General features: G+C 37.1%; 1 protein-coding gene across 1 annotated transcript; it reads right to left on the bottom strand.

Moving 5' to 3' along the window:
- Window positions 1-7168: 7168 nt before the first annotated feature.
- Window positions 7169-8270, bottom strand: LOC111525591 (olfactory receptor 2F2). The gene has a single exon (XM_026456355.1). It carries the CDS (start codon window positions 8205-8207, stop codon window positions 7254-7256), a length of 954 nt encoding a protein of 317 aa, XP_026312140.1. The 5' UTR covers window positions 8208-8270; the 3' UTR covers window positions 7169-7253.
- Window positions 8271-25480: the final 17210 nt, after the last annotated feature.

Below are 25480 nucleotides of genomic sequence, written 5' to 3'. Positions count from 1 at the left end.
TCTTATTCATTATAGTGATAATTCCCTAAAGCTAAGGTCTAAAAAGCCAAAAGCTTTCTCTCCAGAAAATGTGTGCACCATGATTCTAATACTCCACCGAATTTTAATCCCATTTGCCCTTCTTATTGGAGTCCTCTACAATCTTAACTGAGGCAAATAGAGCTCTGAATACTCTGTAGCATATTCAATAGTGCACATGGAGGTTAAGTCCCACAATCTACATATGTTTTTCTTCCATGCTGCTCTAAATAAACCAGACACATTTCTTTACAGACTTGGGCTGTGATTAGAAATGTTCATTTCATTTAGAGGAAGGTGCATCTGCCCTGTGGTTGAACACTTGGTTGTATACACTGAATGCATCCATCATGGGCAGAAGTATTTCCATCTTACTAACATTTGGATACCCAGAACCCAAGCGCCACTGGGTGGGTGAGATCTCAAAGATGGTTTTAGATATCCTGAGAAGACAATTAGTTGTTCTTCTTTGAGACCTTTTTATCTATTTCCTGTCTTGATTTGGTTGACTTTTCCCATAATCTGAGTCCAATTATTGAGGCCCAGCGTCTCAAACATGGTGCAATCCTAAAATTAACCTTTGCCTGTGTGTTTTATCATGGTTTCATTGTGTAAATGCTTATCTTCTTTATATCTCCTCTCTCCTATATCTAAGTCTAGGGTGTTCTTTTGTAGCATAATTTCCTTAGTCTGGATAGTCTCAACAGTGCATTCCCTACAACACATTCTAGATTAACGAAACCTGAGTCAGGAGACCTCAACGGTAGTCCCAGTTCATGTTCTGAGAGCTATAGACTTCAATCAATTTATTTCATCACCTTACATTTAAAATTTCCCTCAGAGAAAGGAAAATTAAAATCAAAATACTCTAAGGGAAATAACTGAGAGAAAAGACATTAAAACAATTGACAATTTATCTGGAAATGTAATATACATATTTGGAAAAGTAATATATTCCTGCTACATGTTCATTAATATCAATCAATGTCTAAGTAAAAGTTTTATAGCTATGAATTTCTCCTCTAAATTTCTTTCCCAAAAATAATGTAGAATTCATCCATGGTATCTCTGTTTTAAAATTAATAATTGTCTTCTTTCCCAACCTCTGTTTTCACTCTCTCTTCTTCTCTGCTAGTAATAAAGATTGAAATTGAGAAACCCATGAAATGAAAATGTAGTTAGTTCTCCAGCTTCTGGAAAACAAAATTATTTTATTACATTTGTTTTAATACTTAGAGTGAGATGATTTCATCATTCAGGATTCTTATTTCTCATCCAAACTTCCTAAAAATTCATGTAAGAACGACTTCTACCTCTCTATAAACTTCTGTTGACACTCACCCTCTGCTGAAATTTCTATTAAGAGCTCTAAAATATTCATCAGAGCCTGAGAAAGTGGACTTACCTATTTCAGTAAATGTTTAAGTTGTTTTGTAGAGAATGCTCCCCTCCAACAAAATGATGGATGATGGAGTTTAAGGGTTCCAGACTCCTCGGACTCAGGGGCTCAGAAATCACCTGAGACTAGTTTAGATTGTGAGAAAAACTACTGGGAGGAAATTCATAGATAGCCTCAAATTGGCTAATCCACAGAACTACAGAAGTGTGGCAGTGGCTGACTTTGCACAGAAGGGCTTAGAGAGTCCCCTCAGGAGCTTCATGCATTAGAGTGACTAATTGTCACCACTCCCAATTCTCCAGAGCAGAGTCTCCATGCAGCCCTTCCTGTCCCTATGGAAAGCTGTGCTCTACCATCCCTCTCCCCTCAAAAACTCCACTGAAGCCTTAGATCACTCTAAAAAGTCACAGAAGCCAGCTTTGTGAGGTTTAAGATGTTCTCCTGTAGCTTGAACCTGAGTTTTAGCCCTCAAAGCCCCTATTCCAGTTAGCAGTTACCGGTCTCCATCCATACCTGGTGAACCAAGCCAACTTTTATATCTGGCACTAGGATGCCCTTACCTCTGTCTGTAGACAAGAGAATTGTGCTTCAACCCCCGGAGTTTTGTGCAAAGAGTTTCTCTGATCATTGCAAGTGTGGATAGAAAACTAAGTATATTTTCATGGTGTTAAGTTCCAATACTAGTAACATCGAATTATTTTAAGATTTTAATTAAGAGCTAAGACTATAACTAAGACCTACATAAAGAATGTCTTATGATCCACAGGGAGAAAAAAAAGAAAGTAAAAAGTGTATCCAAAATCCTTGATACAGTTTGAAGGTATGTCCCTGCCAATTCTCATGTTGAATTGTCATCCCTAGTTTTGGACGTGAGGCCTTGTGTGAGGTGTTTGGATCATGCGGGTGGATCTCTCATCAATGGCTTGAGCCATCCCCCTTGGTGTTAAGTGAGGTCTCTCTCTGAGTTCACACAAGATCTGGTCATTTAAAAGTGTGGGGGCAGGCTGGGCATGGTGGCTCACGCCTGTAATCCCAGCACTTTGGGGAGGCCGAGGCGGGCCGATCAAGAGGTCAGGAGATCGAGACAATCCTGGCTAACGCGGTGAAACCCGGTCTCTACAAAAAAAATACAAAAAAATTAGCTGGGCGTGGTGCCGGGTGCCTGTAGTCGCAGCTACTCGGGAGGCTGAGGCAGGAGAATGGCGTGAACCCGGGAGGCGGAGCTTGCAGTGAGCCGAGATCCCGCCACTGCACTCTAGCCTGGGCAACAGAGCAAGACTCTATCTCAAAAATAAATAAATAAATAAATTAATTAATTAATTAATTAATTAATTTAATTAAATAAAATTGTGGGGGCCGGGCGCGGTGGCTCACGCCTGTAATCCTATCACTTTGGGAGGCCAGGCTGAGGAGGGCAGATTGCCTGAGCTCAGGAGTTCGAGATCAGACTTGGCAACACAGTGAAACCCTGTCTCTGCTAAAATACAAAAGGAATTAGCTGGGCATGGCAGCGTGTGCCTATAATCACAGCTGCTCGGGAGGCTGAGTCAGGAGAGTTGCTTGAACCCGGGAGGCGGAGGTTGCAGTGAGCCGAGATCTCCCCACTGCACTCCAGCGTGGGCTACAGAGCCAGACTTCGTCTCCTCAAAAACAAAACAAAACAAAACAAAACAGTGTGGGGCACCTCCCCACCCCCAATCTCTCTCTCTTGCTCCTCCTTTTTCCATGCGATGTGCCTTCTCCCACTTTGCCTTCTACCATGAGTAAAAGCTCCCTGAGGCTTCGCCGGAAGTTGGAATAGATGCTGGTGCCAGGCTTGTACAGTCTGCAGAACCATGAGCCAATTAAACCTATTTTCTCTATAAATTACTCTATCTCAGGTATTTCTTTGTAGCAATGCAAGAACAGCCTAATACAATCCTTAACATGGAATGGTTAACTTTCTATATACCTCTTTACATTTTTAATACCTAGAAGAGGTTTGATGCAATTTTGAAAGAACAGAGTCATGTTACCATTCTGACATATTATTTATGCCTCAAGCACTCCCCGCCCTTTTTTCTTTTTACTGGGTTTGTTTATATGAGCTCTTTTTTTTTTTTTTTTTTTCTTTTTTTCTGACACAGTCTCACTTTGTCGCTCAGGCTGGAGTACAGTGGTGTGATCACAGCTCGCCATAGCCTCAATCTCCCAGGGTCAGGTGATTCTCCCACTTCAGCCTCCCAAGTAGCTGGAACTACAGGTATCCACCACCAAATCCAGCCAATTTTTTTATTTTTCATAGAGACAGTGTTTTGCCATGTTTCCCAGGCTTGTTTTGAACTCCTAAGCTCAGCAATCCACCTAGTCTCTAGTGAGACAAGAAGAAAAAGTGAAATGGGGAAAATGAAACAACATGATCCTAAATCACATATGGATCAAAGAAGAAATTTTGAAAGAAATTTAAAATACATTTAACTGAATGAAAATGGAAACACAACTTGTTAAAATTTGTGAAATGCGGTGAAAGTAGTGCTCAAGAGGAATTTACAGCATGCAATGTTTACATTAGAAAAGAATAAAGGTTCAAAATCAATGATCTAGGCTTCCACACTAGAAAATTAGAAAAAGAGCAAATCAAATTCAAACTCAGCAGAGGAAAACAAATAATTAAAATTTGAGAAGAAATCAATGAAATTGAAAATAAGAAATCAAAATAAAACCGGAATAAAACCATAAGCCAGTTCTTTAAAAATATCAATAATTTTGCTAAGCGTTTAGCCAGACTAATTAAGAAAAAAGAAGAGAAGACACAAACTGCTAATATTAGAGATGAAAAACAAGACATGACTACAGAGCCCAGGGACATTAAAAGGATAGTCAAGGAATACAATCATAAGGAAAGTCTGTGGAACCCAACCTACTTCCCTCCACAGGGAGGGATAAGGCCTGGGGAGTGTGTGTTCCATCTTGACACCACACACTTCGCACTTCTTAACTCTCTGTCTGCAGGAGCCCAACCAGGGTCATCTTATAGGACTCAGCAGGAGCACATGGTCTTAAGCCTCAACAGACCAGACCACAGAATCTGATCCAGATTGGAGACCCAGTTTCCTTCTAACTTGGTTTGCTCTTGATCCAAGAAACAAGTAGTGCAAAGAATAGGTTGAAATATAGGCAGGGGACACGTTGTATTTCATAGAAGCTCATCATAAGTCAATAATCCTCGAAGACCACACAGAGTGAGTCATTCACGTCAGTATCTTCAACATTACACCACACTCAGCATAACTTTTCTAAATAGTGAGCTAGGTCATCAAGGCCTAATGTCTGGGTAATCAGACTTGAAATTTTTGCTATAATGATAATGATGCAATTTCCCCTTTTATCTGCACCTGTGCTTCAAAACTCAGTGATCTCCATATTTTTCCATTTGGGATTTACCATGAGCTGACCTGGCTATGCTCACCCAGCCTGCTGAGCTCAGCCCTGCAGGCCTAAGACCACCGTCACACCCTTAGTTCAGATTCCTCTAGTGTCTAAATGGTATTAATGGAGCAGCCCACTAGATTGACTCCTTGCTTCCCATCTTTTATTCCTCTATCTCATTTGCCAGTGATATTTCAGAAATGTAAAATTTATCAAGCCATTCTTCTGCTTTAAAATCATTACTGACTTCTGGCGGGTGCAGTGGCTCACACCTGTAATCCCAGCACTTTGGGAGGCTGAGGCGGGTAGATCATGAGGTCAGGAGATCAAGACCACCCTGGGTAACATGGTGAAACCCCATCTCTACTAAAAATACAAAAAATTAGCCGGGCGTGGTGGCGGGCACCTGCAGTCCCAGCTACTCAGAAGGCTGAGGCAGGAGAATGGTGTGAACCCAGGAGGTGGAGCTTGCAGTGAGCAGAGATCACACCACTGCAATCTAGCCTGGGTGACAGAGTGAAACTCTGTCAAAAAAAAAAAAAAAAAAAAAAAAAACCAAAAAAATCATTACTGACTTCCCATTGCTATTAGGATATAGTTGAAAGATAATGTGGCATTCAGAGCCCACCACGAACCAATGCACATCCACTTCATCCTCACTACTTCCTCACTCTTCTCTGCCCTACAAGTGCAGCATCCAGATATTTCTGGATACTCAAGTCTCGCCCTCTGCACTTTGGCTCAGGTTTTTCCTTTGCTCCAATTCCTTGTCATCTGGATAACTTGCTCTAACTTTCCTGGTCTCAATCTAGATCTTTTCTGTTGTTTTGTTTTAACAGGAAGATTTCTGTGACACCCCTGATGGGCTTACCCTATCTGTAATATTTACAACATTACTTTATAACTGCTTCATTGTCCATCATCCCTGCTATGCAACCCAGAATTGTATCATATTCACCACAAAATCTCCAGAACTATTCATTGTCACTGACACGTACTAGACACTCCATTGATAATGCTTAAGTTAACACCAATAGAAGTTTTAGTTTGCTGCCATTGACATCTTTGGGGATGCTTGCCTACCTTGCAAAATTTAAGACAGAATAGTAATTAAGGTAAAACTGATATTTCAAAAGGGCTTCGGATTATATGAACCTTCATAAATACCTGAGGTTCTGTGACAACATGGTTACCAGTGGAAGAACAGAAAATTAACTTACTGAAAGAAGAAACAGGACTTAGATTACTTCAAGGAAGTGAGATGATCAGCTACTATCATATTTTTTCTTCTCTTTCCCCTTCTTTACCTTATATATTTGTTTCTTCTTCTTTTGTATTATTTAGAAATTTTAGCAGCAGTGAGGCCCACTCTTGAGCTCAGATGACTAGGTTTAGAAAGTTGACCAGTGCTCTGTCGTATGTGTGAGAAGGAATAAGAAATATCCTTAATATGGAAACTTGAAGGTAACATTTGCACAGGTGAGGCATCTATCCTGACTCCCCAAAATTCATGTTAAAATTGTCTTCTTTTCACTGGTATTGGCTAAAGAGTGTCATTTCTTAGATTAACTATGTCTTTGATGTTTTATAAATTATCTCATAATTTATTGCTTATTTTGTTTCTAAACATTCAATAATGGAGTTTGTGAATTTTCTTGAGATTGGACAATTTTAATATGTTAAACGATACCTCTTATGTGTAAAATTCCTCTCAAACTGAGTACTGTGAAGTAGTGCCTGAAACTTATATTTTCCTTGGCTAATAATAGTCTTCATTACAAACAACCATTTTTTAACCCTATCAGGGCAAAACAAGAACTTTAGTTGATATTTCTTCACTGAATTACCTCCAGCACTCAGAGAAAAACATTTTGTTCACATTTAGAAGGTCCTGCACAAAATCATTTTAATAAGCCTTGACAACAACATCCTTCTCGGAATGTTGACTCATAATTACTGTATGTGGCTACATAAACAACCAATTATTTTAAGTGAGTCTTCAAATGTGAAAATGCATTTTGTTTTAAATGCAAACACTACAATCTTTTACAAAATGTCAATAAATAAGAACCACTGTTCCAAGGTAAGATGTATGAATAGGTCTATGATTATAAATAATATGACAAACCAAAACAGTAAGTAGTACTATTTTTCAGTTTTTATCAGAACATAAGAGTGGAGATCGAGAAATTGTGGAAGGTTTTGTTACAGCAGTAGCTAACTCCACTAATCATACTGCTGGGATATAAAATTATCCCCACATCCCACACCGCATCCAACTCAACCACTCAGCCTCCTACATAACATCCCCAGTACATGTTACATCATCTCCTTCCTGGTTACCAGAGCAACATAGTTTATCCTTGCCATATCTGAGTTGGGTGGAGAACAATGAGGCAAAGCTTTTTCTCAAAGTGATGTTCACGAGTCAAGTTGCCAGCTTTAATGTTATCCCAGAGAATTTCTCTAATAGTTTATGCCAGGCCCCCTTCACCTCTTTATTCCTTAGACTATAAATCATAGGGTTCAGCAGAGGCATAACAATGGCATAGAAGACAGAGATCAGCTTTTCTTGAAGGACTGAGGGACCAGAGTGGGGCTGGATGTAAGTGAAAATGGTTGTGTCATAGCACAGGGAAACCACTGTGAGGTGAGAGGCACACGTGTGGAAGGCTTTCTTTCTTCCTTCTCTGGACTGGATCTTTAGGATGGTGGAGATGATCCAGATGTAGGAGAAAAGAACCAGGCAGAAGGGTATCATCAGAAGAGCAATGCTAGACACCATGATGGCAGCCTCATTGGAAGAAGTGTCCACACAAGCCAGCCTGACCACAGCTAGGAGTTCACAGGATATATGATCAATAAACTTGTTAGTGCACATGGGCAGCTGAAAAGTGATAGCAGTCTGCACAAGAGAGTTGATGGAGCCACTAACCGAGGATGTGATGGCCAACCTAGCACACAGCGCTCCATGCATGATGGCTGAGTATCGCAGGGGGTCACACACAGCCACATAGCAGTCATAGGCCATCACTGCCAGGAGAACAAACTCAATCCCACCCAAGGCCAGGGAGAAAAATAACTGGGCTGCACAGCTCTGCAATGTAATGGCTTTATGTTCTGCAAGAAAATGTGCCAGCAGCTGAGGGACTATGCTTGTGGCATAGGAGACATCAACAAGTGAGAGGTTGGTGAGAAAGAAATACATGGGAGTGTGGAGTCGGCTGTCCAGTCTGATCAGAAGAACAATGAGACAGTTCCCCAGCACTGTCATGAGGTATGTGACCAAGAACAGGGAAAAGAGGGAGACCTGAGTGCACCAGTCACTGGATAAGCCAAGAAGAATAAATTCACTCACCCACGTCTGGTTATCTATTTCCATTTAAAAATGTGAGGAATATTAATCTGCAGAAAGAGTCAGAAAAAAAAACAGAAGCTGTTGAATCAAAGAATCACAAGAATAATTTCTGAGGAATGCATACTGTATACAACATTCCAGCCTTGGCCAAACATTTTAGATAATTCACGAGGCCAAGATAACAGGCTTGTTTCCAACACACAATGTATTTACTCTGCATTAGAGAGACAGTAGGACTTTCATAAGGACATGGTGTGGACTCACATAAGCCAGTTAAAGCCTGTACATAATGCAGTGCAATTTTTGCAAGCTTTACCTCTTTACTCACTTACCTCAGTATCCAAGGCAGGGAGTTTGTTTTCTGGTGATGTCAGCACAAAGGAAGAATAGAAAGTCCCAGACTCTACTCTTCTCTACAGAACATTCAACTAGCAACTATCCCCATACCAGAGTATCTTTTTTAAAACTCCACTACTTGGACACTAACGTGAGACAACCACAAGGTACATGGAATGAAAATGGAATTAGAAGGCTAAGAAGCATAGTTTCACTTCAACCCTGCCACCTTGCCCCCTGCCAAAGTCAACACAACACCAAAGAGGGTTTTCCTGGACCCATGGTTTTTACAAGAGGAAAAGAAAACTAGAGGCAGTCATTTAGCATCTCTAGTATTCCGAGATACTTCTCAGAAATCCCACTCTGGGCTTACCTCATGGAGAACACTGGAGGTAACAGCATAGCTAGACTACCTGGTGTCAAGTAGAAACAAAGAAAGGAGGCAGAGGTCATAGTGACCCGCACACAGATCATGGCATTACCTTTGTATTCTTGCTAGCTGTGGTGCCCAATCAGAGACACTAGTCAACTTCATAGTTCATTTACAAAGCTAAGCTGGTCATCTTCAGAAGCATGGTAGGAAGTGCAACCTAGCTTGAGGCCTTAGATAGCTAGTCCCCATGTCCTGTCTCAGAGCCCACACCAGTGACCTCTGGCAAGACAAGGAGATACACACCTCCACCCATTTCAGAAAGACACATGAGGTAGACCCACTTGACCCAGGAAGTCAATCCACGGCTCTACTCAGCTAAAAAGCCCCGTCAAGGACATCTACATGCCTTTCAGAGAAGCATGAGGACTACACCTGCTTGACCTGGGAAGTCAAACTCAATTCAGCCAAAAGTCCATCTTACAGGGAAGCAACCCTACAGGGAAGCTCCACCTTAACAGGGAAAGCAACCCTCAACTGTGCTTTTCTAAGGAGTGTAGCCTCTGGCCCCCATCATTCTAAGCAGCAATTTCTACTAACTTTGAAGTTCAGCTTACAGCCCTGCCCAACTGCAAATCCAAGAAAGCACAAATTCCATCCAGGGAATAAATTCTGTGACTAGTCTGACCAGAAGCTATTTAAGCACCCAGTCAGTAGCTCTGTGTGATAACAGAGCCCAGCCAGTGGTCTTGCCAAACAGCAGGACCCAGTCAATAGCCCCAGCCAATATCAGAGCAAAGGCAGCATCCCAGGCAGGTAGAAAATCCACAGTTAGCTTTGCCTGCCCAGAGTCATTACCAGCTGACCCTTGAAGAATTACAGGCTACACTAAATAGTATAGGTCTAGCCCTGCCAAAGAACACCTGTAAAGGCTAGAAGGCGGGAGTACTTCTTCAAATGAAAAGATAACAATGCAAAGACACAAGGATTACAAAGCACTGGGGAGTTATGACACCTCCAAAAGAAACTAATAAAGTGTTAATAATGGACCCTAAAGAAATGGAGATCTATGGAGTGACAAAGAATTCAGAATAATCATTTTAAGTTAAAAGAAGTACCAATAGAAATTAAATAAAATTTGGAAAAAATACACAAACAAGATGAGAAGTTTTACAAATAAGTAGAAACAATAAAAGAGAACCAAATAGAAATCCTAGAGATGAAGAATAAAAAGACTGGACTGAAAAATTCAATTAAAAGTGTCAATGGCAGACTCAAGCAGAAAAAATACCAGTGAGCTGAAAGAGAACATTTGAAATTATCCAGTCAGAGGGGCAAACAGACAAAAGAATAAAGAAAGCCTATAGGAATTACGGGAGACCAATCCTTCATATAATAGGAGTTGCAGAAGAGGAGTAGGAGAAAAAGGGGCAAAAACCATATTTAAAGAAATAATGGCTGAAAATTTCCCTAATCTGGAGACAGAAACCAACATCCAGATACAAGAAGTTCAGAGATCTCCAACCAAATTCAACCCAAAAAGGAGTTCTGCAAAACACATAATAATCAAACTATCAAAATTCAAAGACAAAAAAAAAAAAAAAAAAAAACGATTCTAAGAGGAGCAAGAGATAAGAAACACATCACATACAAACGAGTTTCAATACAACTCTTAGCAGATTTCTCAGCAGAAATCCTGCCAGCCAGGAAAGGTTGGGATGATATAGTCAAAGTGCTGAAAGCAAAAAACTTGCCAATCAAAAATACTTTACCCAGAAAAATCTGCATTTCAGAAATGAAAAAGAAATAAAAACTTTCTCAGACAAACAAAGGCTAAGGGAGCTCATCACCACTCGGCCTGCCTTATAGGAATAATTAAAGAAAGTTATTTAATCTGAAACAAAATGTTGCTGATTTATTACATATAACTTACAAAAATAGAAAATTCAGTAATATAAGTAAAACAAAGCCATACTCAGAATACTCTAGGACTGTAATGATGGTGTAAAAAGCAATTATATCCCTAGTACAAGTATTAAAAGACAAAATTACTAATAACAACTACAGCTAAAATAAATTATCAAAATATACACGTTAAAAGTAATGCTAAATTCTGGGCTGGGCACAGTGGCTCACACCTGTAATCCCAACACTTTGGGAGACCGAGGCAGGCAGATCATTTGAGGTCAGGAGTTTGAGACCAGCCTGGCCAACATGGGGAAACCCTGTCTCGACTAAAAATACAAAAATTAGCTGGGCATGGTGGCAGACGCCTGTAAACCCAGCTACTTGGAAGGCTGGCACAGGAGGAGAATTGCTTGAACCCAGGAGGCAGAAGTTGCAGTGAACTGAGATCATATCATTGCACTCCAGTCTGGATGACAAGAGCAAAACATGGTATCAAAAAAAAAAAAAAAAAAGTAATGGTAAATTTCAATATCAAAAATGTCAAATGTTGCTGGGGGACTGAAAGTGTACAGTTATTGGATGCAATCAAAGTTAAGTTGTTACCAGCTTGAAATATAAAATATTTTATGTAAGCCTCTTGGTAACTACAAAGCAAAAATATTTAGTCAAAGCACAAAACAAAAATAGAATTGATTCAAAACATACCACTAAAACCACAAAGGAAGACAGCAAGAGAGTGAGGAAGAAAAAAAAAAAAAGGAAAAGAAAACATTTAACAAATGGTAGTAGTAAGTCATACCTATCAATAATTACTTCAAATGAAACTGGACTAAATTCTCCAATAAAAAAGACATAGGATAGCTGAACAGATTAGAAAAGAAAAGAAGAAGACTCAATTATATGCTGCCTACAAGAGATTCTGCTTACTTTTAAGGATACACATGTACTGAAAGGGAAAAGATGAGAAAAGATAATCTACACAGATAGAAAACAAAATACAGCAAGGGTAGCTATACATATATCAGAGAAATAGATTTTAAGTCAAAACTATAAAAACAAAGAAGGCCAGGTGCGGTGACTCACACATGTAATCCCAGCACTTTGGGAGGCCAAGGCAGGTGGAACACCTGAGGTCAGGAGTTCAAGACCAGCCTGGGCAACATGGTGAGACCCCCATCTCTACTAAAAATACAAAAATTAGCTGGGTGCAGTGGCATGTGCCTGTAATCCCAGCTACTCGGGAGACTGAGACAGGAGAATCACTTGAGCCTGGGAGGCAGAGATTGCAGTGAGCCCAGATTGCACCATTGTTCTCCAGCCTGGGTGACAGAGCGAGACCCCAATTTAAAAAAAAAAAAAAAAAAAAACAGACAAAGAAAAACAGTATATAATGATAAAAGGATCAATTCATCAAGAGGATATAAATATTGTAAATATATATGCACCCAACATTGGAGCACCTAAATAAATAAAACAAATATTAAAGGATCTGAAGTGAGAGATAGATGGTAACACAATAACAGTAGGGGACTTCAATACATGATGTTCAATAATGGATGAATCATTTAGACAGAAAATTAATGAGGAAACATTAGACACGGAAAACACTTTAGACCAAATAGACCTAACAAATATATACAGAGCATTCCATCCAACAGCAGCAGAATACACCTCCTTTTCAAATGCACACTGAACATCCCTCCATATAGTATCTAGGCGAGGAAGGATGGTAGGTAAAATGATAAACAATGAAGACAAACATGGTTCAAATCTCAAGGACTACCCTGCATATATCTACTACATCAAACATGATGAAATGTATAAATAAATTACCAAAAAAGATTCAGAAGAGACAGATGCATAGTAACAATGGAAAGACAGGGTATTAGAGAATCTGGATGTGAATCTTGTTTTTTATGACTTACCAGGTGTGTGATTTGGATTATAAACTTAATTCTTTACGTTCAAAATGGGATAATATTACATAACTCACCAGGATACATAAGCTCAAATATAGATAATTCATGGAGAAACCACTTCATAAACTGAACCTCAGAGTCAAACAAGCCACATCCCTTTCTGCTTCTTGAGACCTGGAACAAGCTACTTAGCCTTTATGCACTTCGTATTTCTTTATCTGTAAAATATGGATAAATATTGGTTAATTGAAAGGTATGTTGGTGAAAGGTATGTATGTTAGGTAGTAATACTGTAGTAGTACAGGTATTAGTGTCAATATGACCTCTACCCTGGGGGATACAAAGTAACAAACGAACTTTCCCCTTACATCCCCTTAAGCTCAGACTTTTTGAAAAAGGAAGAAAAACTGTTAATATATTTAAAGTCTTGGAGGTAACTTATACTATTTGAAGTTCCTGGGAACTTTGGGTCTTACTGAGGATTTAGGCTGTTTCAATCTCTGGTAAAAGAGGAAGGGCAGTGGTAAGTATATCTTGTTGTTTTTATTTTTCTATTGTTCTGTTTATTCCTACTCACTCTTTTTATTTTTCTAAGAAAGCCTTTGCATAGGGTCTCAGAAAAAAGATGGTAGGAAAATGGCTGCTTAAGCTTTCTAGCATAAAAGGAAAAACGTGTCTGGTAACCTTTGTTGACTATATAGCAGATCTGCCTCCAAAGTAGATATTTCATTTCAATTAATTTGGCAAACAACTATGAAGTGCCATTTTTACTAGATGCTGAGATTTCAAGGTGAGTATTGCATTTCTCTGTCCTCAAATAACTGACCTGGCAAGTGGAGTAAAAGACACAGAACAAATTGTTATCACAAAATTTGTTCCTCTGCTGCACTATGACAGCTGCCTGGAGAACATGCAAGCCCATGACTCATGCTCTCCTCACCCACTCTGCACATCTGTCTGCTACAGCCTTTGTCTCACTATGACTGAATGACAGCATCACATCCTAGAAAAAGCATGAGTCTCACAGCCAAATAATCCACATCCCTTTCTGCTTCTTGAGACCTGGAACAAACTACTTAGAGTTTATGCACTTCATATTTCTTTATCTGTAAAATATGGATAAATATTGGTTAATTGAAAGATATGTTGGTGAAACCTAATGCATTGAAGATCTAAAGTTGCTACACTAATGACTGAATCACTTTATTGCTCATCATTTAGTGATGATAATTGGTTGGCCTTTCATTTCATGCCCTTGATAACTTTCAGTAGCATATTCTTTCATTTATTCCCCCTCTAGCATCCTCTGGTTTATCTCGCTCTTGATCGACTCCCACTTGCTCATTATAAAAACTATACAGACTCTTTTGGGGAGAAGACCTTTTGCTACATAATTATTACTTTAATTCTCTCTTTTCTTTCACATCCAGCATTCCCAAATGATTGGTATCCACTTGTTGGATTTATTTCCTCATAACATTCATTCTTTAGGCCCTGAAAATCTAATTTCCACCTTCACTAATCTATAGAAATTGCACTCTTAAAGGTCACTTGTAGCTTCCTAAAAATCATATCCAGAGACCTTTATTCTACCTTCATTGTTTGTCTTTTAACTATTTGTTTCTTAAAACTCTCAACTCTGTGAAACTCTTTTGTCCTGATTTTATTCCAAACTTATTTTTTTTTCTGTATTCCTGGATAATTATTTCAAATTTTTCTTATTCCATCGCTGTAAGTATTTTCTAAGTTTCTGTGCTCAGAACTTGCTTTCTCCTTTCTATAGCTTTTCCTTGAAGGACTTATCTTAACTGTAATAATCATTATCAACTCTATATGGCCCAATCTCAATTCTACATTTATCTCCTATACCTCTCTCCAAAGGTTCAGTTGCCTTCTTCAACAGCTTAATGAATGTATTCTAAATATTTCACCGTAGACTCAACTCATGTCTCTACAACCACCTGACTCCCATATTTCTATCAACAGAACTAAATGTATCACATTTAATTTTTCTCTTTCTCGCCCCTGCATGGAATATATCAGCTTCTTGTATTCTTGTGTTACATACCTCTCATCTCTCCTTAGTTTTCATTCACACTGCTAATGCCTTCACACATGCCCCATCACTCTCCATCTGATGAAATACAACAACCTCTTTATGAATCTCACTGATCTGCCCTGTGCCAACTCCAAACCACCTCACACTGTACACCAAACTGATTATCCTAAAATATATTCATACCTAAATTATAACCATGCACAAACGTATCTTATGATGTCTGACTACAGGATTAAGTATATTCTGGACAGAGGAGTGTCCAAATTCTTGATAATAAGTTCTACCCTATCTTTTATTTTATTAGTTGTAGCATTTATTATCATGTATGTGTTTAGAGCAAAGTATTTTACTAAAATATCCCCCTAATGCTAAATACCATTCACAAGTATGTCAGCCAATTATTTTTAATCCATGAAATATTATATTTAGCATTACCTTGATTTTAAAATAATTTAACTTTAAAATAACTGATACCCAAATATTCCTGGTTTTTAGCCATAGAGTCCCTTCTTAGATTCACGGTAGATAAAGAAAAATAGAAATAGTGTCAGCATTTAAAAAGATAAATGGAGGAGGAAATGCGTTAGATGATTTTGACACATCTGCAGTTAACACCATCTCCTCATTATCTTGGGCTCAGTTTTCAGCTAAATGGAGATGGATTCGTAATCTGTCTTCAGAATGAAGAATGAAATAATTGCTAGATAGCGTTTTGCATATCCAAACACTTGGTGTCAGAAATCTAAAACTTGGTCTACTCAACTTCAGTGTTTCAGGGGATCTGAAACTATTCCAAAGCCTGTTTCTCACTGAAAATCAACATCAGTGAAAGACAATATCAAAAAAGATAGATTTTTGAGAATGTTTGATCCATTTTTCTCTGTACAAAGCATTCTGGTTTGGTTACCTGGCTTTTCACACATCTGAGTCCAATTATCTAAACCCAGTTTCTCAAATATGTGTATCTCCGACATTCACCTTTGGTAACATAGCTTATTATGGTCTTGTTGTGTAAATTTTCACCTTTATATTTCTCATCCCCCTAGTCTTATTATAGGGCTAAGGACGCAGCTTTGTTCAAAAGCCAGTTTTGAACATCAGCACAGGTAAGAGTCAGCTCTGTTGAGATCTTCCTCCTCTACAAGCCTGTTTTTGTGCTCTTTTCTCAGTACTCATCCAAACTCCAGCTGTTTTATCTTTTTGAAAGCACCTCATTTTCCTTTAATAATCAATAAAATCCAATTTTACATCTGCTGGGTCCTATTATCCTCATACTGAACACACCTCAAACCATACCTCTCTATATGTTTTGAGATTTATCTATTCAAAAATAAAGAATGTGCTTTGTCTGTTCAGAACATAGTATTGAAAAATGACATGCCTCTGAGGTTCATGTTCTTAGACATGAGCACCAAGGAAAAAAGACTTCATCATGCCTGCTTTATGAATTCTGGTGGATATAGAGTAATTTATGTGTCAGAACAAATAGAACACAATAAACGATATAAGAAAGTCGCCATTAAAATATTCTGCTACAAATTATCTCCTTGTTGCCATCAATAATGATTGAAATTCCAATATTAGCAATTTATTATTTTATATTGAAATGTTCTCCCTTGTGAATTTTTAGATGTAATTATTCTAAATGGAATTTTAAAAATATGAATTACCTGGCCTTATCATAACCCTTTAAAGTCATCCAAGAGCAGAAAACTGAGACCCTTACAAATGGGTAGAGATGAGGAATGACGTTTAAATTGTAAGAAAAATTAGACACGAGGTATAGATAGCAAAGACCAACTCCTCATTGTTAAAATATTACTTTTGTTTGCCCTAGTTAAAAGTACCATCATATACTGTCTGTTATTAACCTTTATTAATAGTTACAGTGAACAGAGCCACGATGTCTTCTTTCTATGACAGACGATAAAAGCAAAAAACAATTATTTAGATTCCTAATATATAAAATGTTTTATATAACAATATAGATAATTTAAAAGTTCAATTGTAGTTAGTTATGGTTTTTTATATAAATCGAGAGAATCTAATTATTTAGCATTGAACATGTTTGACCTTCTGTTTTGGGGTTCTAAATAATCTTGGCTGAGACAAGTGAACGCCTAAATACAGAAACAGAGCAAAAAAGGGCAAATGGTTCTTTCTACTAGTCAGATCAACTCAAAGTCATACCTTTATAAAGTTGAACTGTCAATAGAAATGGCACCTTCATTTAGAGAAAGATTTCTCTGACTGGTGTTTGAAGGGTTGGTTGATGTAAACACAGTGTGCGTCCACCATGAGCGGGAATATTTGCATTATCCTAATGTTTGGAAACGAAGAGCCCCAGGACCCTCTGGATGATGAATATCTCAAAGATAGGTTTGACATCCTGAAAGAACAATTTTTTTTCCTCTTTGGGATCTTGTTATCTTTGTTATCTTCTTTCAGTCTGGTTTGATTATCTGACTTTTCACATACTGGAGTCCAATTATTTAGAGCCAGCTTCTAAAATAGGTGCAACCCTGATGTTCACTTTTGATAGCATATTTTACTATGGTCTTATTGTGTAAATGTTCACCTTCTTTATATCTCTTGCCACCTGTAGTTAAGAACAGGGCATTCTTTTGCAGTATAAAGTATAATTCTTTCTATTAGCAAGTCTTCATAGTGCAATCCCTACAGCCAATTCTAGGAAAACCAACCCTAGAATAAGATTTAGGAGACCTAAATTCTAGCTGTAGTTCACTCTCTGAGTGCCAAAGTTCTTTGAATAAGCTATTAATCAACTTACATTTCCATTTTTCTGTTATTAAAAGGAAAACCATAATTTCGTGTAGATGAAACCCTTAGGGAAATAAGTGAAACAGGAAGCTTTAAAGCAATTGGCAATTTATCTTGCTTGGAAATGTACTATACTAATATTCCTACCACCTACTAATCAATATCAATACCTAAATAAAAATTTTATACTTCTGGGATTCTCTAAGTATTATTCTCTCTCTGGGTCAGTACCAAATATCCAAATTGAGAAGTCTGTTGAAAATAAAATGTACCCAAGTCTCAAGCTTCTGTAAAGCAGTTATTTTACATTTGCTATAATACTTAGGATGAGATGATTTTTACCAGCCATGTCCCATACTCCTAATCCAAAGTCCCTAAGAAGTCAAATTATTTCTATTTCATTCCCTTCTAAACCTACAATCCCACATTCTGTGGAAGCCTCTCTAACATTAATCAGTGCCTGACAAAATAGGCATGTCTACTTCATTCTAGGTTTAAGTTGGCTTCTAAAGATTGCCTTCCTCCAACAAAGTGACAGACCATGTAGATTAGATATCCCAAACTCCTTGGGCTCCTGAACTCATAAATCACTGAAGATTAATTGTGATTATGAGAAACACTGCTGGGAGGAAGTTGACAAGAGCTCCGAAAACAGCTAGAACACAGGCCTGACTAACGAAGCTTGGCAGCGTTCCATCGACAATGTAAGTGGACGGATTCCCCTTAGGAGCCTTAGAATGTTAATTGTTGTCACCACTCCCATTTCTCAAGGGCAGGGCCTCTCTTCTGCCCTTCCTCTCCCAGTGGAAAGCTGTTTTCCTCCATTCCTCTCTCCTGTAACACCTTTACTGAAGTCTTAGTTCATTCCAAAAAGTCAGAGACGCTAGTACATTTCTTATGGTACAATTTAAAGTCCAATTATAGTAGCATCACATAGACATATTGAAAACTGCAAATCTGCGTAAAGATGGTAAAAGGAGTATTACTGGCTATTGCAAAAATAAAATAAAAAAGAATCAAGATCATCCAAAATCCTTAATTTTGTGAAAGTATGAAATTTCTACAGCTCTTCAAATTTTATTGTCACTTAACCTTTGTATTTTCAGATCATTGTGGATTCATGTATTATTTTATGAAATAATACAGAAGTATCCCTTGTGCCCTTTGTCCAATTTTCATCAATGGTAGCATCTTGCAAAGCTATACTAAAATATCATAACCAGGATATTGGCATTGATGTGTTAAAGACACAGAACATTTCCATCACCACAAGAAAACCTAATGCTGATATTCTTTCATAGCCATACCCAACCCAATTCTGTCCTGCCCCATTCTCTCCATAACCTCTGGTAGTCACTAGCTGTTCTCCATATCTATAATTTTGGCATTTCAAGAATGATCTATAAGTGAAATCATGCAGTATATCCCTTTTGGGATTGGCTTTTTTCACTCAGCATAATTTTATGAAGATTCATTTAGGTTTTCATGTATGTCAATACTTCATTTCTTTTTATTGCTAAGAAATATTCTGTTGTATGTACCTTTTATTTAACCATACTCATGTTGAAGGACATCTGGGTTATTTCTGGTTTCAGGCAATAATTAATGAAGCTGCCACAAATGTTCATGTACAGGTTTTTGTGTGAGCATTGTTTTCATTTCACTGGGATAAATGCTCAGGGATACAATTGCTGGTAGTTGCTTGATTAGGTCTTGGGGTTTTTTGCTTGTTGTTTTAGGAAACTGCCAAACCATTTTCCAGAATGACTGCACTGTTTTACATTTCCGCCAGGAATGAATGAATGATCCAGTTTTTCTTCATCCTCGTCAACATTTGGTATTGTCAGCCATTTTTACTCTAGTCATTCTGATGGTTTTTCTTTTAATTTTTCTAACAGTTAATAATGTTGAAAATCATATGTGCTTCTTTGCCTTCTGTATATCTTACTCAGTAAAATACCTCTTCATGACTTTTGTCCTAGTTCTATCTGGATTGTTTGCTTTTCTACTGTTTAATATTGGGAGTTTTTATGTACTCTAGAAAGCAGTACTTTGTTGGACATTGGGTTTGTAAATATTTTCTCCCAGCCTATAATTTAACTTTTTGTCTTCTAATAGATTCTTTCTCATAGAAGAAGTTTTTACTCTTGAAGTCCAATTTATCATTTTTCATTTTATGGATCTTGCATTTTGTCTCAAGTCTAAGAATTCTGCCCATTCTACATCTCAAAGTGTTTCTCCTATTTTTTTTGAAAAAAAAAATGTATAGTTTTGCATTTTACATTTAAGTATATGACCCGTTTGGGCTAACTTTTTCGTAAGTTGTAAGGTCAATGGAGTTGCTTTTATTTATTTATCTAGTTATTTTTGGCCTATGGATGGCCAATTTCTCCAGCATCATTTGTCAAAAAGGCTATCTTTCCTCCACTGTATTGCTTTTGCACCTTTGTCAAAGGTCACTAGATTGTTTTTGTGTGGGTTTATTCCTGCTTTTCTATGGTGTTCCAGTTATCTATGTGTCTATTCCTTTGCATTCCAATGTTGACTTGATCACTGTAAATCTATAATAAATATTAAAATTGCATAGACTACTTCCTCCCACTTTATTTTTCTTTTGCAAAGTTGTTATTAGCTTTTCTACATTCTTTGCTATTGCTATTTTATATAAATTGTAAAATACTCTTGTCTATATTTACAAAAAGAAATCCTGCTGAAACTTTGTGTTTTCTTTTTTTATTTTGTTTTGTTATTTTTTTGTTCTTACTGAAACTTTGATATGTTAAACACATATATTGATTTGTGGAGAACTAAAAGTTTTACTCTTTTGAGTTTTCTAATTTGTGAACATAGTATTTCTTTATAGTTACTTAAATCCTTACTCAAACTTTATTTCATTAAGATTATGTAGCTTTCCACATGTTTCTGTAATTCTTGTACATAATTTGTTGGATTTCTACCTAATTATTTTGTTTCTGAGCTCTTATAAAGGGTAATATACTTTGAATTCCAGTGTCGACTTTCTCACTACTAGCATGTAGAAATACAAGATTGTTGTATATTTATCTTGTATCCTCTAACTTTGCTTAACTCATTAATTCTAGAAACTTTTTAGAGATTTCTTAGGATTTTCTGTGTACACAATTATGTTTCTATCTGCAAATACAGATAGTTTTATTTCATATTTTCAAATCTATATGTTTTTATTTTCTTTCTTACTTTATTATATGGATAGAATGTTTAGCACTATGTTGAATTGAGAGAAGATATCATCATCCTCTTCCTGATCTTGGGAAAGAGCACTCATTTACCACTGAGTAGAGCATTAGCTGTAGACTTTTTGTTGACACTTTCATCAAGCTAAGAAGTTCCCTCCTATTCCCATTATTCTGAGGGATTTTTTAATCAGAAATATGTATTAAACTTTGTCAAATGCTTTTTCTGCAAGAATTGATATAATCATGTAATTTTTCTTTTCTTGACTGTTAATATGGTGAATTATATTGATTTATTTTCAAACATTGTGTGTCTTACGTTCCTGAAATAAATCTTGCCTTGATCATGCTGTATAACTTTTTATACACTTATTAATTCTATTTGCAAGTATTTTGTTAAGAATTTTTGCATCTATATTCTAGAAAGATATTGCTTTGGAGAGTATTACTAGCTTCATAAATAAAATTGGAAGCTTTCTTCTACTATTTCTGGTAAACACTGGATAGAATTAATATTACTTCTTCTGTAAACATTGGTAGAAATTTCCACTAAGATCATATGAGCCCGTGGAGTTCTTTAGGAAAGTTGTTATTTTTTTTAAATTACTACATCATGTGAAATCAGATGCGATCAGGCATATTTGGGGAAGTAAAGACACTATAAAGCAACTACACAATCAAGTCTACAAAACAACTAGCTAACAATATGGTGACAGGATCAAAATCTCACATAGCAATGCTAACTTTGAAAGTAAGCCATCTAAACATTCCACTTAAAAGCATAGAGTAAACTGGATAAAAAGACAAGACCCAACTATCTGTTGTCTTTAAGAGATCCATCTCACATGTAACAACACAGACAAGCTCAAAGTAAAAGGATGAGGAAAGATCTATCATGCAATCAGAAACCAGAAAAGAACAGGGATCACTAGTCTTATATCAGATAAAACAGATTTTAAATAAACTATAGTCAAAACGGGCAAAGAATAACATTATATAATGATAATGGATTCAATACAACAAGAAGACAACTATTATATAGAAATACATACATATAGGCCGGGCACGGTGGCTCAAGCCTGTAATCCCAGCACTTTGGGAGGTCGAGACGGGCAGATCACGAGGTCAGGAGATCGAGACCATCCTGGCTAACATGGTGAAACCCCGTCTCTACTAAAAAATACAAAAAACTAGCCGGGCGAGGTGGCGGGCGCCTGTAGTCCCAGCTACTCGGGAGGCTGAGGCAGGAGAATGGCATAAACCCAGGAGGCGGAGCTTGCAGTGAGCAGAGATCCGGCCACTGCACTCCAGCCTGGGTGACAGAGCAAGACTCCGTCTCAAAAAAAAAAAAAAAAAAAAAAAAAGAAATACATACATATATTATATATTCTAAATCTATCTATACATATGCATATATATATATATATGCACCCAACTTTGGAAGCACCCACCTTCATGAACAACTTTCTCTAGACTGATGAAAAGAGTTATAAACAACTGGGGTCTACTTGAGGGTAGGAGGAGGGAGAGGAGCAGAAAAGATAACTATTGGGTACTAGGCTTAATAGCTGAGTGATGAAATAATATTTACAACAAACCCTCCTGACACATGTTTACCTATCTAACAGACCTTCACATGTACCCTCAAACCTAAAATAAAAGCTACAAAAAGAAGACTTAGACAGCCACAGAATAATAGACTTCAACATCTGATTGACAACATTAGACAGATCATCAAGGCAGAAAACTAACAAAGAAATTCTGGACTTAAACTCAACACTTGACCAAATGGCCTAACAGACATCTACCAAATATTCCACCCAACAACCACATTCTTCTCGTCTGCACATAGTATACACTCTAATGTCATCAACATGCTTGGCTCTAAAGCAAGTCTCTATAAATTTAAAAAAAAAAAAATGGAAATCATACTAAGCACACTGTCAGACTACAGGGCAATAAAAACAGAAATTACCACCTAAAAGACATCTCAAAACCACACATTCCTTGAAAGTTAAACAACTTGCTTCTGAGTGACTTTTGGATAAACAACAAAATTAAAGATAAATCAAAAATTCTTTGAAATAAATGAAAATAGAGACACAAGATACTAAAATCAGAGCAGAATTGAATGAAATCGAGACACCAAAATCCATACAAAGATTGATAAAACCAAAAGTTTGTCCTTTGAGAGAATGATATTGATAAACCACTAGCTAGATTAACAAAGAAAAAAAAACAGAGAAGATCCAAATAAACACAACCAGAAATAACAAGGATAACATTATAACTAATCCCACAGAAATACAAAAGACTATCAGAGAGTATAATGAACACCTCTAAGCACACAAATTAGAAAATCTAGAGAAAATAGATGCGTCCCTGGAAACACACAATCTCTCAGGATTGAACCAGAAAGAAACTGAAAACCTGAACAGACCAATAATGAGTTCCGAAATCAGTAATAAAAAAATCTACCAACAACAACAGAAGCAGCCCTGGACCAGATGAATTCACAACCATAATCTACCAGATGTACAAAGAAGAACTGATACCAATCGTATTGAAACTATTTCAAACCACTGAGGAAGAACAACTTCTCCCTAATTCATTCTATGAAGCCAGCATTATCCTGACACCAAACTCTGGTAGAGACACAATGAAAAGAAAAACTTCAGGCCAATATCCCTGAAGAACATAGATATAAACATCCTCAACAAAATACTAGCAAACTGAATCCAGCAGCCTATCAAAAAGTTAATTCACCATGATCAAGTAGGCTTTATTCCTGGTATACAAGATTGGTTCAACATATTCAAATCAACAAATATGTAATTCACCATATAAACAGAACAAAAATAAAAATCATATGATCATCTCAATAGATGCAGAAAAAGCCTTCAATAAAATTAAACATCCCTTCATGATAAAAACTTGCAACAAACTAGGCATCAAAAGAACATACCTGAAAATAGTAAGAGCCATCTATGGCAAACCAGCACCCAAAGTTATACTCAGTGGGCAAACGCTGGAAGCAATGCCCTTGATAACTGGAACAAGAAAGGATGCCCACTGTCACCACTCCTATTGAATATACTATTGGAAGTCCCAGCCAGAGCAATTAGGCAAGCGAAAGAAATATAAAGCATCCAAACAGGAAAAAAGAAGTCAAACTATCTTTCTTCACTGATGATATGATTCTATACCTAGGAAACCCTAAAGACACCACCAAATGGCTTTTGGAATTGATAAACGACTTCAGCAAAGTTTCAGGATACATAATAAATGTAAAAAAAAAATCAATTGCATTTCTATACACCAATAATGTTCTAGCTGAGAGCCAAATCAAGAATGCGATGCTATTTACAATAGCCACAAAAAGAATAAAATACCTAGGAATAGAGCTAACTTAGGAGGTGAAAGACCTTTACAAGGAGAACTACAAAACATTGTTGAAAAAAAATCAGAGACAACAAAAATAAAGAGAAAAACCTCCCACACTCATGGATTAGAAGAAAATGTATCATTAATACGACCATACTGCCCAAAGCAATTTACAAATTCAATGCTATTCCTATCAAATTGCCAACATCATTTTCACAGAACTAAAAAAAAAAAAAACTATTCTAAATTTATATGGAACCAAAAAAGAGCCCAAAGAGCAAAAACAATCCTAAGCGAGAAGAACAAACCAGAAGTATCACATTACCTGACTCCAAACTATACTACAAGGCTATAGTAACCAAAAAAGCATGGTGCTGGTACAAAAACAAACACACAGACCAATGGAACAGAGTAGAGAACCCAGAAATAAAGCCACACACCTATAAACATTTGATCTTCAACAGAGTCAACAAAAAAAGCAATTTGGAAAATAGTCCTTTCTTCAATAAATGGTGCTAGGATAACTGGCTATCCATATGCAGAGGAATGAAACTGGACCCCTACCCATCCCCATAAGCAAAAATTAACTCAAAATGGATTAAAGACTTAATGTAAGACCTCAAACCACAAAAATCCTAGAAGAAAACTTAGGAAATACCTTCTCAATACTGACCTTGGTAAAGAATTTATGGTTAAGTCATCAAAAGCAATTGAAACAAAAACAAAAATTGAGAAGTGGGACCTAATTAAACTACAGAGCTTCTGCACAGCGAAAGAAACTATTAACAGAGTAAACAGACAACACACAGAATGGGAGAAAATATTCACAACTATGCATCCAACAAAGGTCTAATATCCTGAACAACCTATAAGGAACTTAAATCAACAAGCAAAAAGTAAATAACCCCATTAAAAAGTGGACAAATAATGTAACAGATACTTCTGAAAAGAAGACATATAAGCAACTCACAGGCATATGAAAAATACTCATCATCACTAATTATCAGAGAAATGCAAATCAAAACCACCATGAGATACCATATCATACCAGTCAGAATGGCTTTTGTTAAAAAGTCCAAAAATCACAGATGTTGTTGAGGCTGTTGAGAAAAGGGGTCACTTATACACTGTTGGAAAGCAAATTAGTCCAGCCATTGTGGAGGGCAGTTTGGAGTTTCTCAAACAACTGAGAGTTGCACTACCATTCTACCTAGCAATCCCATTACTGGGTATATACTCAAAGGCAAATAAATTGTTCTTCCAAAAATATACCTGCACTAATATGTTCATCACAGCACTATCCACAGTAGCAAAGACATGAAGTCTAT

This window comes from Piliocolobus tephrosceles, chromosome 8, assembly GCF_002776525.5.
Source record: "Piliocolobus tephrosceles isolate RC106 chromosome 8, ASM277652v3, whole genome shotgun sequence".
Classification (NCBI taxonomy): Eukaryota; Metazoa; Chordata; class Mammalia; order Primates; family Cercopithecidae; genus Piliocolobus; species Piliocolobus tephrosceles.
Note: the sequence above shows the minus strand (reverse complement) of the source record. Positions and strands in the feature narration are given on the sequence as shown.